This window comes from Panthera pardus, unplaced genomic scaffold (assembly GCF_024362965.1).
Source record: "Panthera pardus isolate Hobbes unplaced genomic scaffold, ASM2436296v1 HiC_scaffold_8, whole genome shotgun sequence".
Classification (NCBI taxonomy): Eukaryota; Metazoa; Chordata; class Mammalia; order Carnivora; family Felidae; genus Panthera; species Panthera pardus.
The window spans coordinates 60,152,005-60,171,152 of record NW_026527013.1 but is presented as its reverse complement, the minus strand read 5'-3'; the positions used below and the strand labels follow the sequence as shown (position 1 = coordinate 60,171,152).

Below are 19,148 nucleotides of genomic sequence, written 5' to 3'. Positions count from 1 at the left end.
CTCTCTAAAAGCAAAAACAAACAAACAGAAGAGCAGATAAACACACCAAAAATGGAGCTCTTGACTAAATATTGTGGTATGGTATTTAGGGTTTGTTTCTTTGTTTATTTTTTAAAATTTTATATTTATTTTTTAAAATTTACACCCAAATTAGTTAGCATATAGTGAAACAATGATTTCAGGAGTAGTTTCCTTAGTGTCCCTTACGCATTTAGCCCATCCCCCCTCCCACAACCCCTCGATCAACCCTCAGTTTGTTCTCCATATTTATGAGTCTCTTCTGTTTTGTCCCACTCCCTGTTTTTATATAATTTTTTTCCCTTCCCTTATGTTCATCTGTTTTGTCCCCTAAAGTCCTCATATGAGTGAAGTCATATGATTTTTGTCTTTCTCTGACTAATTTCACTTAGAATAATACCCTCCATCCACGTATTTGGAATGGCAAGATTTCATTTTTTGTGATTGCTGAATGCTCCATTGTATATATATGCCACATTTTCTTGATCCATTCATCCATTGATGGACATTTGGGCTCTTTCCATACTTTGGCTATTGATGATAGTGCTGCTATAAACATGGGGTGCATGTGTCCCTTCAAAACAGCACACCTATATCCCTTGGATAAATGTCTAGTAGTGCAATTGCTGGGTCGTAGGATAGTTCTATTTTTAGTTTTTTGAGGAACCTCCATGCTGTTTCCTAGAGTGGCTGCACAAGCTTGCATTGCCACCAACAATGCAAAAGAGACCCTCTTTCTCTGCATCCTTGCCAACATCTGTTGTGGCCTGAGTTGTTAATGTTAGCCATTCTGACAGGTGTCAGGTGGTATCTCATTGTGGTTTTGATTTGTATTTCCCTGATGATGAGTGGTGTTGAGACTTTTTTCATGTGTTATTTGGCCATCTGGATGTCTTCCTTGGAGAAGTGTCTATTCATGTCTTTTGCCCATTTCTTCACTGGATTATTTGTTTTTTGGGTGTTGAGTTTGATAAGTACTTTGTAGATTTTGGATACTAACCCTTTATCTGATATGTCATTTGCAAATATCTTCTCCCATTCTGTCAGTTGCCTTTTAGTTTTGCTGATTGTTTCCTTCGCTGTGCAGAAGCTTTTTATTTTGATGGGGTCCCAGTAGTTCATTTTTGCTTTTGTTTCCCTTGCCTCTGGAGACGTGTTGAGTAAGAAGTTGCTGTGGGCAGGATGAAAGAGGTTTTTGCCTGCTTTCTCCTCGAGGATTTTGATGGCTTCCTGTCTTACATTGAGGTCTTTCATCCATTTTGAGTTTATTTGTGTGTGGTGTAAGAAAGTGGTCCAGGTTCATTTTTCTGCATGTCGCTGTCCAGTTTTCCCAGCACCACTTGCTGAAGAGACTGTCTTTATTCCATTGGATATTCTTTCCTGCTTTGTCAAAGATTAGTTGGCCATATGTTTGTGGGTCCATTTCTGGGTTCTCTATTCTGTTCCATTGATCTGAGTGTCTGTTCTTGTGCCAGTACCATACTGTCTTGATGATTACAGCTTTGTAGTATAGCTTGAAGTCTGGGATTGTGATGCCTCCTGCTTTGGTTTTCGTTTTCAAGATTGCTTTGACTATCCACGGTCTTTTCTGGTTCCATACAAATTTTAGGATTATTTGTTTTAGCTCTGTTAAGAAAGCTGGTGTTATTTTGATCAGGATTGCATTGAATATGTAGATTGCTGAGGGGATGGAGAACTATTTATCAGGCTACTGGAAGTCAAAAGAAAGCTGGAGTAGCCATACTTATATCAGACAAACTAGACTTTAAATTAAAGGCTGTAATAAGAGATGAAGAAGGGCATTTTATAATAATTACAAAGTCTATCCATCAGGAAGAGCTAACAATTATAAATGTCTATGCGCCGAATACCGGAGCCCCCAAATATATAAAACAATTACTAACAAACATAAGCAACCTTATTGATAAGAATGTGGTAATTGCAGGGGACTTTAACACTCCACTTGCAGAAATGGATAGATCATCTAGACACATGGTCAATAAAGAAACAAGGGCCCTGAATGACACATTGGATCAGATGGACTTGACAGATATATTTAGAACTCTGAATCCCAAAGCAACAATATACTTTCTTCTCGAGTGCACATGGAACATTCTCCAAGGTCACATACTGGGTCCCAAAACAGCCCTTCATAAGTATACAAGAATTGAGATCATACCATGCATACTTTCAGACCACAATGCTATGAAGTTTGAAATCAACCACAGGAAAAAGTCTGGAAAACCTCCAAAAGCATGGAGGTTAAAGAACACCCTACTAACGAATGAGTGGGTCAACCAGGCAATTAGAGAAGAAATTAAAAAATATATGGAAACAAACGAAAATGAAAATTCAACAATCCAAACGCTTTGGGACGCAGCGAAGGCAGTCCTGAGAGGAAAATACATTGCAATCCAGGCCTATCTCAAGAAACAAGAAAAATCCCAAATACAAAATCTAACAGCACACCTAAAGGAAAAAGAAGCAGAACAGCAAAGACACCCCAAACCCCGCAGAAGAAGAGAAATAATAAAGATCAGAGCAGAAATAAACAATATAGAATCTAAAAAAACTGTAGAGCAGATCAATGAAACCAAGAGTTGGTTTGAAAAAATAAACAAAATTGATAAACCTCTAGCCAGGCTTCTCAAAAAGAAAAGGGAGATGACCCAAATAGATAAAATCATGAATGAAAATGGAATTATAACAACCAATCCCTCAGAAATACAAGCAATTATCAGGGAATACTATGAAAAATTATATGCCAACAAACTGGACAACCTGGAAGAAATACACAAATTCCTAAACACCCACACACTTCTAAAACTCAATCAGGAGGATATAGAAAGCTTGAACAGACCCATAAACAGCGAAGAAATTGAATGAGTTATCAAAAATCTCCCAACAAATAGGAGTCCAGGACCAGATGGCTTCCCAGGGGAGTTCTACCAGACGTTTATTTTATTTTATTTTTTTTTAATATATGAAATTTATTGTCAAATTGGTTTCCATACAACACCCAGTGTTCATCCCAAAAGGTGCCCTCCTCAATACCCATCACCCACTCTCCCCTCCCTCCCATCCCCCATCAACCCTCAGTTCTCAGTTTTTAACAGTCTCTTATGCTTTGGCTCTCTCCCACTCTCACCTCTTTTTTTTTTTTCCTTCCCCTCCCCCATGGGTTTCTGTTAAGTTTCTCAGGATCCACATAAGAGTGAAACCATATGGTATCTGTCTTTCTCTGTACGGCTTATTTCACTTAGCATCACACTCTCCAGTTCCATCCACATTGCTACAAAAGGCCATATTTCATTCTTTCTCATTGCCACGTAGTATTCCATTGTGTATATAAACCAGAATTTCTTTATCCATTCATCAGATGATGGACATTTAGGCTCTTTCCATAATTTGGCTATTGTTGAGAGTGCTGCTATAAACATTGGGGTACAAGTGCCCCTATGCATCAGTACTCCTGTATCCCTTGGGTAAATTCCTGGCAGTGCTATTGCTGGGTCATAGGGTAGGTCTATTTTTGATTTTTGGAGGAACCTCCACACTGCTTTCCAGAGCGGCTGCACCAGTTTGCATTCCCACCAACAGTGCAAGAGGGTTCCCGTTTCTCCACATCCTCTCCAGCATCTATAGTCTCCTGATTTGTTCATTTTGGCCACTCTGACTGGCGTGAGGTGATATCTGAGTGTGGTTTTGATTTGTATTTCCCTGATAAGGAGCGACGTTGAACATCTTTTCATGTGCCTGTTGGCCATCCGGATGTCTTCTTTAGACAAGTGTCTATTCATGTTTTCTGCCCATTTCTTCACTGGGTTATTTGTTTTTCGGGTGTGGTACTAGCCCTTTGTCCGATATGTCATTTGCAAATATCTTTTCCCATTCCGTTGGTTGCCTTTTAGTTTTGTTGGTTGTTTCCTTTGCTGTGCAGAAGCTTTTTATCTTCATAAGGTCCCAGTAATTCACTTTTGCTTTTAATTCCCTTGCCTTTGGGGATGTGTCGAGTAAGAGATTGCTACGGCTGAGGACAGAGAGGTCTTTTCCTTCTTTCTCCTCTAAGGTTCTGATGGTTTCCTGTCTCACATTCAGGTCCTTTATCCATTTTGAGTTTATTTTTGTGAATGGTGTGAGAAAGCGGTCTAGTTTCAACCTTCTGCATGTTGCTGTCCAGGTCTCCCAGCACCATTTGTTAAAGAGACTGTCTTTTTTCCATTGGATGTTCTTTCCTGCTTTGTCAAAGATGAGTTGGCCATACGTTTGTGGGTCTAGTTCTGGGGTTTCTATTCTATTCCATTGGTCTATGTGTCTGTTTTTGTGCCAATACCATGCTGTCTTGATGATGACAGCTTTGTAGTAGAGGCTAAAGTCTGGGATTGTGATGCCTCCTGCTTTGGTCTTCTTCTTCAAAATTACTTTGGCTATTCGGGGCCTTTTGTGGTTCCATATGAATTTTAGGATTGTTTGTTCTAGCTTCGAGAAGAATGCTGGTGCGATTTTGATTGGGATTGCATTGAATGTGTAGATAGCTTTGGGTAGTATTGACATTTTGACAATATTTATTCTTCCAATCCATGAGCAGGGAATGTCTTTCCATTTCTTTATATCTTCTTCAATTACCTTCATAAGCTTTCTATAGTTTTCAGCATACAGATCTTTTACATCTTTGGTTAGATTTATTCCTAGGTATTTTATGCTTCTTGGTGCAATTGTGAATGGTATCAGTTTCTTTATTTGTCTTTCTGTTGCTTCATTGTTAGTGTATAAGAATGCAACTGATTTCTGTACATTGATTTTGTATCCTGCAACTTTGCTGAATTCATGTATCAGTTCTAGCAGACTTTTGGTGGAGTCTAACGGATTTTCCATGTATAATATCATGTCATCTGCAAAAAGCGAAAGCTTGACTTCATCTTTGCCAATTTTGATGCCTTTGATTTCCTTCTGTTGTCTGATTGCTGATGCTAGAACTTCCAGCACTATGTTAAACAACAGCGGTGAGAGTCGACATCCCTGTCATGTTCCTCATCTCAGGGAAAAAGCTCTCAGTTTTTCCCCATCGAGGATGATGTTAGCTGTGGGCTTTTATGATCTTTAAGTATGTTCCTTCTATCCCGACTTTCTTGAGGGTTTTTATTAAGAAAGGGTGCTGGATTTTGTCAAAGGCCTTTTCTGCATCGATTGACAGGATCATATGGTTCTTCTCTTTTTTTTTTATTAATGTGATGTATCACGTTGATTGATTTGCGAATGTTGAACCAGCCCTGCATCCCAGAAATGAATCCCACTTGATCATGGTGAATAATTCTTTTGATATGCTGTTGAATTCGATTTGCTAGTATCTTATTGAGAATTTTTGCATCCATATTCATCAGGGATATTGGCCTGTAGTTCTCTTTTTTTACTGGGTCTCTGTCTGATTTAGGAATCAAAGTAATACTGGCTTCATAGAATGAGTCTGGAAGTTTTCCTTCCCTTTCTATTTCTTGGAATAGCTTGAGTAGGATAGGTATTATCTCTGCTTTAAACGTCTGGTAGAACTCCCCTGGGAAGCCATCTGGTCCTGGACTCTTATTTGTTGGGAGATTTTTGATAACCAATTCAATTTCTTCGCTGGTTATGGGTCTGTCCAAGCTTTCTATTTCCTCCTGATTGAGTTTTGGAAGAGTGTGGGTGTTTAGGAATTTGTCCATTTCTTCCAGGTTGTCCAATTTGTTGGCATATAATTTTTCATAGTATTCCCTGATAAATGTTTGTATCTCTGAGGGATTGGTTGTAATAATTCCATTTTTGTTCATGATTTTATCTATTTGGGTCATCTCCCTTTTCTTTTTGAGAAGCCTGGCTAGAGGTTTGTCAATTTTGTTTATTTTTTCAAAAAACCAACTCTTGGTTTCGTTGATCTGCTCTACAGTTTTTTTAGATTCTATATTGTTTATTTCTGCTCTGATCTTTATTATTTCTCTTCTTCTGCTGGGTTTAGGCTGCCTTTGCTGTTCTGCTTCTATTTCCTTTAGGTGTGCTGTTAGATTTTGTATTTGGGATTTTTCTTGTTTCTTGAGATAGGCCTGGATTACAATGTATTTTCCTCTCAGGACTGCCTTCGCTGCATCCCAAAGCGTTTGGATTGTTGTATTTTCATTTTCGTTTGTTTCCATATATTTTTTAATTTCTTCTCTAATTGCCTGGTTGACCCACTCATTCGTTAGTAGGGTGTTCTTTAACCTCCATGCTTTTGGAGATTTTCCAGACTTTTTCCTGTGGTTGATTTCAAGCTTCATAGCATTGTGGTCTGAAAGTATGCATGGTATAATTTCAATTCTTGTATACTTATGAAGGGCTGTTTTGTGACCCAGTATATGATCTATCTTGGAGAATGTTCCATGTGCACTCGAGAAGAAAGTATATTCTGTTGCTTTGGGATGCAGAGTTCTAAATATATCTGTCAAGTCCATCTGATCCAATGTGTCATTCAGGGCCCTTGTTTCTTTATTGACCGTGTGTCTGGATGATCTATCCATTTCTCTAAGTGGGGTGTTAAAGTCCCCTGCAATGACCACATTCTTATCAATAAGGTTGCTTATGTTTATGAGTAATTGTTTTATATATTTGGGGGCTCCGGTATTCGGCGCATAGACATTTATAATTGTTACCTCTTCCTGATGGATAGACCCTGTAATTATTATATAATGCCCTTCTTCATCTCTTGTTACAGCCTTTAATTTAAAGTCTAGTTTGTCTGATATAAGTATGGCTACTCCAGCTTTCTTTTGGCTTCCAGTAGCATGATAAATAGTTCTCCATCCCCTCACTCTCAGTCTAAAGGTGTCCTCACGTCTAAAATGAGTCTCTTGTAGACAGCAAATAGATGGGTCTTGTTTTTTTATCCATTCTGATACCCTATGTCTTTTGGTTGGTGCATTTAATCCATTTACATTCAGTGTTATTATAGAAAGATACGGGTTTAGAGTCATTGTGATATCTGTATGTTTTATGCTTGTAGTGATGTCTCTGGTACTTTGTCTCACAGGATCCCCCTTAGGATCTCTTGTAGGGCTGGTTTAGTGGTGACAAATTCCTTCAGTTTTTTTTTGTTTGGGAAGACCTTTATCTCTCCTTCTATTCTAAATGACAGACTTGCTGGATAAAGGATTCTCGGCTGCATATTTTTTCTGTTTAGCACACTGAAGATATCGTGCCAATCCTTTCTGGCCTGCCAAGTTTCAAAAGAGAGATCAGTCACGAGTCTTATAGGTCTCCCTTTATATGTGAGGGCACGTTTATCCCTTGCTGCTTTCAGAATTTTCTCTTTATCCTTGTATTTTGCCAGTTTCACTATGCTATGTCGTGCAGAAGGTCGATTCAAGTTACGTCTGAAGGGAGTTCTCTGTGCCTCTTGGATTTCAATGCCTTTTTCCTTCCCCAGTTCAGGGAAGTTCTCAGCTATTATTTCTTCAAGTACCCCTTCAGCACCTTTCCCTCTCTCTTCCTCCTCTGGGATACCAATTATGCGTATATTATTTTTTTTTTAGTGTATCACTTAGTTCTCTAATTTTCCCCTCATACTCCTGGTTTTTTTAATCTCTCTTTCTCTCAGCTTCCTCTTTTTCCATAACTTTATCTTCTAGTTCACCTATTCTCTCCTCTGCCTCTTCAATCCGAGCCGTCGTGGTTTCCATTTTGTTTTTCATTTCGTTTAAAGCGTTTGTCAGCTCCTCGTGACTGTTCCTTAGTCCCTTGATCTCTGTAGCAAGAGATTCTCTGCTGTCCTCTATACTGTTTTCAAGCCCAGCAATTAATTTTATGACTATTATTCTAAATTCGCTTTCTGTTATATTATTTAAATCCTTTTTGATCAGTTCATTAGCTGTTGTTATTTCCTGGAGATTCTTCTGAGGGGAATTCTTCCGTTTGGTCATTTTGGATAGTCCCTGGAGTGGTGAGGACCTGCAGGGCACTTCCCCTGTGCTGTGGTGTATAACTGGAGTTGGTGGGCGGAGTCGCAGTCAGACCTGATGTCTGCCCCCAGCCCTCTGCTGGGGCCACAGTCAGACTGGTGTGTGCCTTCTCTTCCCATCTCCTAGGGGCGGGACTCACTGTGGGGTGGCGTGGCCCGTCTGGGCTACTTGCACACTGCCAGGCTTGTGGTGCTGGGGATCTGGCGTATTAGCTGGGGTGGGTAGGCAAGGTGCACGGGGGCAGGAGGGGCAGGCTTAGCTCGCTTCTCCTTAGGTGATCCACTTCAGGAGGGACCCTGTGGCAGCGGGAGGGAGTCAGACCCGCTGCCGGAGGTTTGGCTCCGCAGAAGCACAGAGTTGGGTGGTTGCGGGGAGCGAGCAAGTTCCCTGGCAGGGACTGGTTCCCTTTGGGATTTTGGCTAGGGGATGGGCGGGGGAGATGGCGCTGGCGAGCGCCTTTGTTCCCCACCAAACTAAGCTCTGTCATCCGGGGGCTCAGCAGCTCTCCCTCCCTTTGTCCTCCAGCCTTCCCGCTTTCTGAGCAGAGCTGTTAACTTATGACCTCCCAGACGCTAAGTCGCGCTTGCTGTCGGAACACACTCCGTCAGGCCCCTCCGCTTTTGCCAGCCAGACTCGGGGGCTCTACTTGGCTGGCAGGCTTCCCGTCCACCCCGGCTCCCTCCCACCAGTCCGTGGAGCGCGCACCGCCTCACCGCCCTTCCTACCCTCTTCCGTGGGCCTCTCTTCTACGCTTGGCTCTGGAGACTCCGTTCTGCTAATCCTCTGGCGGTTTTCTGGGTTATTTAGGCAGGTGTAGGTGGAATCTAAGTGATCAGCAGGATGGGCGGTGAGCCCAGCGTCCTCCTACGCCGCCGTCTTCTTCAATCCCCCTCCATCCCCTTATTTTCAATCTGAAGGTGTCTTTAGGTCTAAAGTGGTACTCTTGTAAACAACATATAGATGGATCTTGTTTTCTTATCCATTCTGTTATCCTATGTCTTTTGATTGGAGCATTGAGTCCAATGACATTTAGAGTGAGTACTAAAAGATATGAATTTATTGGATTATGATGCTTGTAGAGTTGGAGTTTCTGGTGGTGTTCTCTGGTGCTTTCTAATCTTTTGTTGCTTTTGGTATATATATATATATATATATATATATATATATATATATATACACACACACACACACACACACACATACACATGTGTATATACACGTGTATATATATATATTTTCATCTTTTCTCCCCTCAGATTCCCCTTAAAATTTTTTGCAGGGCTGCTTTATTGGTCACAAACTCCTTTAATTTTTGTTTGTCTGGGAAACTTTTTCTCTCTCCTTCTATTTTTATTGACAGACTTGCTGGATAAAGCATTCTTGGCTGCATATTTTTCTGATTCAGCACACTGAATATATCCCACCACTCCTTTCTGGCCTGCCAAGTTTCTGTGGATAGGTCTGCAAACCTGATCTGCCTTCCCTTGTAGGTTAGGGACTTTTTTTCCCTTGCTGCTTTCATGAGTCTATGCTTGCCTGAGTATTTTGTGAATTTGACTATGATATGCCTTGTTGATGGTCGGTTTTTGTTGAATCTAATGGGGGTACTCTGTGCTTCCTGGATTTTGATGTCTGTGTCTTTCCCCAGGTTGGGAAAGTTTTCCACTATGATTTGCTCACATAACCCTTCTACCCCTATTTCTCTCTCTCTCCCTCCTCTGGGACCCCTATGATTCTGATGTTGTTCCTTCTTATAGAGTCACTGATTTCTCTAATTCTTAAATCGTGCTCTTTTGCCTTAATCTCCCTCTTTTTTTCTACTTCGTTATTCTCTATAAGTTTGTCCTCTATATCGCTGATTCTCTGTTCTGCCTCACCCATCCTTGCTGCCGCTGCATCCATCCATGATTGCAGCTCAGTTATAGCATTTTTAAAATCATTCTGGCTATTTTTTACTTCTATTTTCAGCTCCAGCTAGTATTCGTATTATCGTGATTCTAAATTCCGGTTCAGACATCTTGCTTGTATCTGTGTTGGTTAAATCCCTGGCTGTCATTTCTTCATGCTCTTTCCTTTGTGGTGAATTCCTTAATTTTGTCATTTTGAACGGAGGAAAGGATTTAATGAGGTAGAAAAATTGAAGTTAAAAAAATTAAAATTAAAAAAATATTAAAATTAAAAATTAAAAACACACACATAAAATCGAATGAACAGATGATGCTAGATCCTAGGTATGTTTTGGTCTTGGTGTTGAAAGTGTTGTGACAGATTAGAGGGAAAAAAAAGAGGGGGGGATGGGTGAGAAAAAAGGAAATTGTGTGAGAATTTGCAAAAATGAATACACTGAAGTAGACTAAAATGAGATTATGGGGTAAAATAGAATTTGAATAAATATATACAAAAGTAAAGAATATAGTAGAAAAAAATTAAAGAAAAATATTTTTAATAAAAATTAAAAATAAATATAAATTTTTCTTTTTCTGTAGTTAAGAAAAAGGGAAAGAAACAAAAAAGAGAAAAAGGATTTTAAAAAAGGAAAAAAGAAATCATTTGAAAATTTGAAAAAGTGAATACAATGTAGTAGACTAAAATAAAATGATGGAAGTAAAATAGAATTTGAAAAAATTTACATAAATGCAAAATATCTAGTATTATATTTTTTCAGTATTCAATATAATATTGTATTTTTTCACTTTTCAGCACTTGAAAAAGTGCCACTTCTTCTGATGAGAAATTACTGTCATTTTAATTGTTTCTATTGTATACATAAGGTGTCATTTGTCTTTTGTTTATTTCAAGAATTTTACTTTACTTTTTACACTATGAGTTATGATATACTTTGATGTCTATTTCTTAGGGATTTTCCACATTTGGGGTCCACTCACCTCTTTGAAGAAATAGACTTAAATTTTTTCAAATTTGGGAAATTGTAAGCCATTATTTCTTCAAATACACTTTCAGTCCCACTCTCTTCTTCTTTTCCCTTAGGACTCTGATGACATGAATGATAGATCTTTTGTTCTAGTCCCATAAGCCCCTGAGTCTCTGTTCAATTACCCCATGCCAGCCTATTTTTACCCTCTCTTGTTCAGATAGGCTAATTTCCATAGTTTTTCCCTTCAAATTCACAGATTTTTCTTCTGTCCTCTCCATTCTGCTATTCATTCCTTTCTCTGAGTTGTTTGGGGTTTTTGGCCATTATGTGTTTTTTCCATTCTAAAATTTCAACATGGTTCTTCTTTGTATCTTTGTTTCTTTTCTGAGACTTTCTGTTTTTTTATCAAAACTTTCTATTTTTATCATTTGTTTCAAGTGTGTTTGTAATTGGTGGTTGAAGCACTTTTATAATAGATTCATTAAAATTGCTTTCAGATAATTCTACCTTCTTATCTCATTCTTAGTGTCTGTTAGTTGTATTTTCTCATCATGTTGAGACTTTTTTCTTTTTCCATTTTTTTAAAATTTACATCCAAGTTAGCCTCTAGTGCTATAATGATTTCAGTTGTCAATTGCAGTGATTCATCCCCTGTGTATAACACCCAGTGCTCATCCCAACAAGTGTCCTTCCTAAAGCCCCTTACCCATTTAGTCCATCCCCCCAGCCACAACCCCTCCAGCAACCCTCAACAAAAATACCTTTGTTCTCGGTATTTAAGAGTCTCTTATGTTTTCTTCCCCTCCTTGTTTTTATATTATTTTTGCTTCCCTTCCCTTTTGCTCATCTGTTTTGTGTCTTAAGTTCCTCATATGAGTGAAATTATATGATATTTGTCTTTCTCTGGCTGACTAATTTCACTTAGTATAATACCCTCTAGTTCCATTCATATAGTTGCAAATGGCAAAATTTCATTCTTTTTGATTGCTGAGTAATACTCCATTGTGTATATATACCACATGTTTTTGTTTTTTGTTGTTTTTTTTTTTAAATTTTTTTCAACGTTTTTTATTTATTTTTGGGACAGAGAGAGACAGAGCATGAATGGGGGAGGGGCAGAGAGAGAGGGAAACACAGAATCGGAAACAGGCTCCAGGCTCCGAGCCATCAGCCCAGAGCCCGACGCGGGGCTCGAACTCACGGACCGCGAGATCGTGACCTGGCTGAAGTCGGACGCTTAACCGACTGCGCCACCCAGGCGCCCCTATACCACATGTTTTTTATCCATTCATCCATCGATGGACATTTGGGCTTTTTCCATACTTTGGCTATTGTTGTTAGTGCTGCTATAAACATTAGGGTGCATGTGCCCCTTTGAAACAGCATACCTGTATCCCTTGGATAAATGCCTAGTAGTATAATTGCTGAGTCACACAGTAGTCCTATTTTTAATTTTTTGAGGAACCTCCATACTGTTTTCTAGAGTGGCTCACCAGTTTGCATTCCTACCAGCAGGGCAAAAGAGATCCTCTTTCTCTGCATCTTTGCCAACATCTGTTGTGGCCTGAGTTGTTAATGTTAGCCATTCTGACAGGTGTCAGGTGGTATGTCATTGTGGTTTTGATTTGTATTTCCCTGATGATGAGTGGTGTTGAGCCTTTTTTCATGTGTCAGTTGGCCATCTGGATGTCTTCTTTGGAGAAATGTCTATTCATGTCTTTTGTCCATTTCTTCACTGGATTGTTTGTTTTTTGGGTGTTGAGTTTGATAAATTCTTTATAGATTTTGGATGCTAACCCATTATCTGATATGTCGTTTGCAAATATCTTCTCCCATTCTGTTGGTTGCCTTTTAGTTTTGTTGATTGTTTCTTTTGCTGTGCAGAGGCTTTTTATCTTGATGAGGTCCCAATAGTTCATTTTTTCTTTTATTTCCCTTGCCTCTGGATATGTGTTGAGTAAGAAGTTGCTGCAGCCGAGGTCAAGGAGGTGTTTCCCTGCTTTCTCCTTGAGGATTTTGATGGCCTCCTGTCTTTTACTTAGGTCTTTCATCCATTTGAGTTTATTTTTGTGTATCGTTTAAGTAAATGATCCAGGTTCATTTTTCTGCATGTTGCTGTCCAGTTTTCCCAGCACAATTGCTGAAGAGACTGTCTTTATTCCATTGGATTTTCTTTCCTGCTTTGTCAATGATTAAATGGCCATATGTTTGTGAGTCCATTTCTGGGTTCTCTAATCTATTCCATTGATTTGAGTGTCTGGTTTTGTGCGATTTCCATACTGTCTTGATGATTACAGCTTTGTAATACAGCTTGAAGTCCAGAATTGTGATGCCTCCAGATTTGGTTTTCTTTTTCAGGATATCTTTGGCTATTTGGGGTCTTTTATCATTCCATACAAATTTTAGGATTGTTTATTCTAACTCTACGAAGAATGCTGGTGTTATTTTGATAAGCATTGCATTGAATATGTAGATTGCTTTGGGTAGTATTGACATTTTAATAATATGTGTTCTTGCAATCCAGGAGCAAGGAATATTTTTCCATTTTTTTGTGTCTTCAATTTCTTTCATAAGCTTCCTATAGTTTTCAGTGTATAGATTTTTCACCTCTTTGGTTAGATTTATTCCTAGGTATTTTATGGTTTTTGGTCCAACTGTAAATGGGATCGATTCCTTGATTTCTCTTTCTGTCTCTTCATTGTTGGTGTATAGGAATGAAACTGATTTCTGTGCGTTGATTTTATATCCTGCAACTTTGCTGAATTCATGGATCAGTTCTAGCAGTTTTTTGGTGGAATCTTTTGGGTTTTCCATATAGAGTATCATGTCATCTGCGAAGAGTGAAAAGTTTGACTTCCTCCTTGCCAATTTGGATGCCTTTTACTCCTTTGTGTTGTCTGATTGCTGAGGCTAAGACTTTTAATACTATATTGAGTAACAGTGGCAAGAGTAGACATCCCTGTCATGTTCCTGACCTTAGGGGTAAGCTCTCAGTTTTTCCCCACTGAGGATGATACCACATATGGCTTTTTATGATCTTGAGGTACGATCCTCTTATCCCTACATTCTTGAGGGTTTTTATCAAGAAAGGATGCTGTATTTTGTCAAATGCTTTCTCTGCATCTATCGAGAGGATCATGTGGTTCTTGTCCTTTCTTTTATTAATGTGATATATCACATTGATTTTTTTGCAGATATTGAACCAGCCCTGCATCCTGGGTATATATCCCACTTGGTCATGGTGAACAATTCTTTTAATGTATTGTTGTATCTGGTTGGTCGGTTTCCTGTTGAGTAATTTCACATCGGTGTTCATCAGGGAAATTGGTCTGGAGTTCTCCTTCTTTCGTGGGGTCTTGGTCTGGTTTTGAAATCAAGGTAATACTGACTTCCTAGAATGAGTTTGCAAGCTTTCCTTCCATTTCTAATTTTTGGAACAGCTTCAAAAGAATAGGTGTTAACTCTTCTTTAAATGTTTGGTAGAATTCCCCTGGAAAGTTACCCAGCCCTGGACTCTTGGTTTTTTTGGGAGATTTTTGATTACTAATTCTTTTACTGGTTATAGGAGATTTCTTTTGTAAGAAGTGATTTTCGATTAAATCCCAGGCATTTGGGGTATAGGTTATTAAATTCTGGATCTTATTTAAGTCTTTTTTAGGTACCTCCTCTGACAGTGCACCACTGAAGGAAAGGGAATAATACATTGCTTGCTTACTGCCAGGTAGGGCTGGAAGCCCAGGATTCCCCTATCTCTATTCACACACTGGGCGAAGAGGAGCACCTCATTGCTGGTGGACTGGCAGGGAGTCTGTGTTCTTCTGATCCCACCTTGTCCGAGAGGGAGAGGGATGCCTTATTACTGTTCCCCACATGGCCTTCATCAACATGAAGTGGGGAGCTCATTACCACCAGGCAGAGTACCACTTACTCTCCACTTAGTCTTCTCTTATCCCACGTCAGCCAGAAGGGGTGAGCACCACATTCCACATAGATTAGGTCAGAGTCCAGGCTCCCCACTTGGCCTTTGCTGATGAAAGTGGGGCTGCAGTCTTTCCTGTGATGTTTGTCTGGAATACAGCAGCTGTTGTCTAGAAGTTCTGTGCTTTGCTAGGCTGTCCCTCTTCTGGACCTTTGGCTAGACAGAGCAGGCTTTTGTTGAGTCTTTTCTTTTGAATCTTGCCCATTGATTGACATTTCTGGCTTGCTGACTTCTCCAGCATCCAGTCTGGGATATATGAAATAAACCAGCACCACCCACCAAAACACCAAAACAACAACCCAGGTAACTTACCTCTGTGTTGTTTATTGAATCCTGAGGTCCCTGGCCAGCCACTTTTTCTCTCCACCTTTTAAAATCTTATGTTTATTTTATATATAATGTCCAGCATTTTTAGTTGTATTTAGTGAGAGGATTAGGAAGAGATGTGTCTACCCCATCTTGTCTTAACATGGAAATTCCCGTTATTTTTTCTAGTACTGGGAACCACATTTTATCTTTTTTTTCTTTAATTTTAATTTTAGTTAACATCAATGCAATGTTGGTTTCAGGAGTAGAATTCAGTGATTCATCATTTACATACAGCACCCAGTACTCATCACAACAAGTGCCTTCCTTAATACCCATCTCTCATTTAGCCCATACCCCCACTCCCCTTGCCTCCAGCAACCCTCAGTTTGTTCTCTATCATTAAGAGTCTCTTATGCTTTGTCTCCCTGTCTTCTCTTTCCACACCCCCTTCCCATATGTTCATCTGTATTGTTTCTTACATTCCACATATGAGTGAAATTGTATGGTATTTGTCTTTCTCTGATTGACTTATTTTACTTAGCATAATACATTCTAGCTCCATCCACATCATTATAAATGGCAAGATTTCATTTTTGATGGCTGAATAATCCACTGTGTGTGTATATATATGTACACACACACATACACACACACACCATATGTATATATGGTGTGTATATATATATGTGTGTGTGTGTGTGTGTGTATATATATATATATATATATATATATACATATGTATATATACATACCACATCTTCATCCAGTCTATGGACATTTGGGCTCTCTTTGCAGTTTGGCTGTTGTTGATAATGTTGCTATAAACATTTGGGTGCATGTACCCCTTTGGGTCTTTATTTTTGTATCCTTTGGGTAAATACCTAATAGTGCATTTGATGGATTGTACCTATTATATTTTCTGATTTGTCACTTGTGTTTGGAAAATCTATTTCAATTTCTGTATTTTTGTACCTTTCCTGGTTCAGACTGCTATAATGCAAGCATAAAATGATTGGCTCATAACCACAAGAAACTTGTTTTTTATAGTTGTGGTGGGTGGAAGTTCAAGATCAAGGCACTAGCAAATTCTGTGGTGATGGCCTGTTCCTCCTTCACAGCTGTCTTCTCACTATGTGCTTACATGACAGAAAGGGTGAAGAGGCTTTCTGAAGTCTCTTATAGCTTATAAGTTATAAGCACTAATGCCATACATGAGTGCTGTACCCTACCCTTATGACTTAATCACCTCCAAATACCATCACACTCGGGGTTAAGTTACAACATGGGGATCTGGGTGGTGAAAGCAAGGGGGATATGGACAAACATCCAATGTATAGCAGCACCTAAATATTTTACTGAATTCTTACTCTCAAGATTGTCTTGAGTTTTAGTGCCAGCTGCCATTAGTAATTATTTATTTTGCTTCTACTTTTTCTTTTTTCTTTTTTTTTTATTTTTTAAAAAATTTTTTACATTTTATTTATTTTTGAGACAGGGAGAGACAGAGCAGGAACAGGGGAGGGTCAGAGAGAGGGAGACACAGAATCTGAAACAGGCTCCAGGCTCTGAGCTGGCAACACAGAGCCTGACGCGGGGCTTGAATTCACGGACCGTGAGATCATGACCTGAGCCGAAGTCGGCCGCTTAACCAACTGAGCCACCCAGGCGCCCCTACTTTTTCTTTTTTTAAAAGAATCTTCTCATACCTTGTCTAATTTTTCATCACAAATAGACCTTGGAGCTCTTGTGTTTTCTCACCCTCTCTACATATTATTTTATGGTAGTGTTTTTGGCTTCTAAGCTATATGATTTCCCCCCTCTTTCTTAGGAATTTGATGAAATATATTAACTCAGAGGCAAATGGAGGCTTTTTACTGAAACTCTTTATTTCTGTTTGAAGAGTCATTTGCGTTTACACGTGACACTCTTAAAAGTGTGTGTGGTTGGGGCAGGGAAGTCACACTTCTTGCAGAGTCTCAGATTCCTGGAGGGCTGAAGCCAAAAGAGAATGTGCTGAATGGATCTCTCAGGCTTAGCGTGAGGAAGGGGCTGTCTGAGGCCCCCTATGAGTGTGCCAGCCCTCCCTGGATCAGACTTCACATGCTGAGCCTTCATTCCCCTCACATTCCAGAGCTCTCTTCTACCTTCAGCCCCTTGCAAATCCTCTTTTCTCTGCCCAGAATACTCTCCTCCGGATGTGTGTCTCAGCCAAGTTGTCCTCTTCTCGAGAGAGCTTTTAGTATCCAGTAACTCATCTTGCTAGTACCCACCTGGTTCTCTAAAACAAAGACCCATGCTTCCTAGCACTGGTCACCCTTTGAAATGACCTTTCTTGTTTGTTTCTGCTACTCAAGTCTGTTTTTTTTTTCTCTTCCCTAAAGTGTCATTTCCTTGAAGGAAGGGACAGAGCTATATCCGCATCTGCTAGAACATGCCTGCAGTATAGTAGGTGCTCAGGAAACACTCGTGTAGTAGATAAATGAATGCGGATGCCTCACGGGAAACTAAAACATGCCAAGGTGGTCCCTGCTGCCTGTCAAGTCACACACACCTCTATGGTTGTCTTTTCCAGAAATTAATTCCGTATCAGCTCGAGTCCTGCTCTCTCTGGTGGTTCCGGGCCATCTGATTTTCTTCTATATCATTTACTTGGTGGAAGGACATTTGGTCCCACAAAGTAAGATGTTTGTGGTGTTCTATCTGCTAGCAAGTCTGATGCAGGTAAGGATGACTGTTAGTAGCATCAAAGCAGCATTCAGTGCTTATTCAGCCAGCAAGATTTATCTCCCTGACCTGGGAAAGATGCTGAGGGGGTGAGGTTGGGGGGGTTCCTGGACATGGCAGGGCATGGCCCCCATCTTCCAAGAATCAACATATTCAAGCTCAAGGGTGTGAACCAGACACAGAAGTCACACCACACTCTGCATTGCATGCATTCCACATTGCATACTGCACAGGGCACATTTCATACTGCAAGCAGCATGCTCCACAGTACACACAGCACACTGCACATGACACACTTTACACTGCACACTCGTTAATCTCCACTTCCCACAAGGCGCCATCCATACTGCATATAGCACACTGCTCAATTGTCACCAGGAGATCAGAGGATGGTCCTGAAGATACAGCAAGTTGCCATGAAGCAAGCTGATGTGTGGTTCTGGCTGGTGAACTGGGCCATGCACATCATTCATCACAGACAGGGTGGGCAGGGACCAGGTCCCTGCTGGGATGTTGCTAAAACACACACAAGGACTTTTAGTCAGCGCTGGGTGGTGATAAGGGCATGATGAAAGGTTAGGCTGGTGCCTGCCTGTGGGTAGTACTCAGCAGACTATCTGCCCAGACTAGTTGTCGGATGCCCCTGGTGGGCCTGGGATGTTCACAGGGATAACGGTGGGCCTTGATGGGCAGTTATAGGAGGGCAGTGCTAGAACTAGGGACTGATGTTTTCAAATCCTCTGAGTTAGGGCATTTGCAATTGCAGCATGTCCCTGATCATGAAGGATAGGGCGGGGTACTTTGAGAAACTGTCCCGAGGGGGACAGAGGGGCTGCGGTCAGCCTGTGACAAGACACTGAGGAGCTCTGAAGTGAGACCAGCACTGTGGTGCTTCCAGGGAAGGGTTACTCTCCAAAACTGCTCAAGTGAGGCCCTCTAGGGAACCCTATCTGAAGTCTGTGTCTTGAGTTTCTAAGGAAGGTGAGAGGAGCCTGTGTAGCAGAGACGATCTGTCTGCCACCTCAGGATGCTGCAAGCAGGTCCTGACGACAGGAGGGAGACTAGGCAAGTGTGGATGAGGGTGGACTTTCTGGCCTCTGCATGAGCTCAGAGCTAGGCATTGACCCCAAGAGAAGCTGGAGAAAGTCCAGCTGGGGTTGACATGGGGTTGACTCCCTGGGGTTGACATGTCCACCTTAGTATCTGCCTTTGAAATCTAGTGTTTCTTGGTGACACTTGGCTTTCTGACTTAGTTGTCATCCTTTGTGTCTGCTTGCTC

General features: G+C 40.4%; 2 protein-coding genes across 7 annotated transcripts in view; one reads left to right on the top strand and one right to left on the bottom strand.

Annotated features, from left to right (window-relative positions):
- Positions 1-19,148, bottom strand: part of LOC109261385 (solute carrier family 41 member 3-like) — a 319,912-nt gene that overhangs the window by 209,062 nt on the left and 91,702 nt on the right. The gene's annotated exons all lie outside the window — the stretch shown is intronic.
- SLC41A3 (solute carrier family 41 member 3) overlaps positions 1-19,148 on the top strand; it is a 55,331-nt gene that overhangs the window by 35,284 nt on the left and 899 nt on the right. For all 4 annotated transcript variants that reach the window (XM_053896895.1, XM_053896896.1, XM_053896898.1 and 1 more), the window contains one exon: positions 17,718-17,866. In XM_053896895.1, the coding sequence (XP_053752870.1) occupies positions 17,718-17,866 (149 nt within the window). The remainder of the gene's footprint in view (positions 1-17,717; positions 17,867-19,148) is intronic.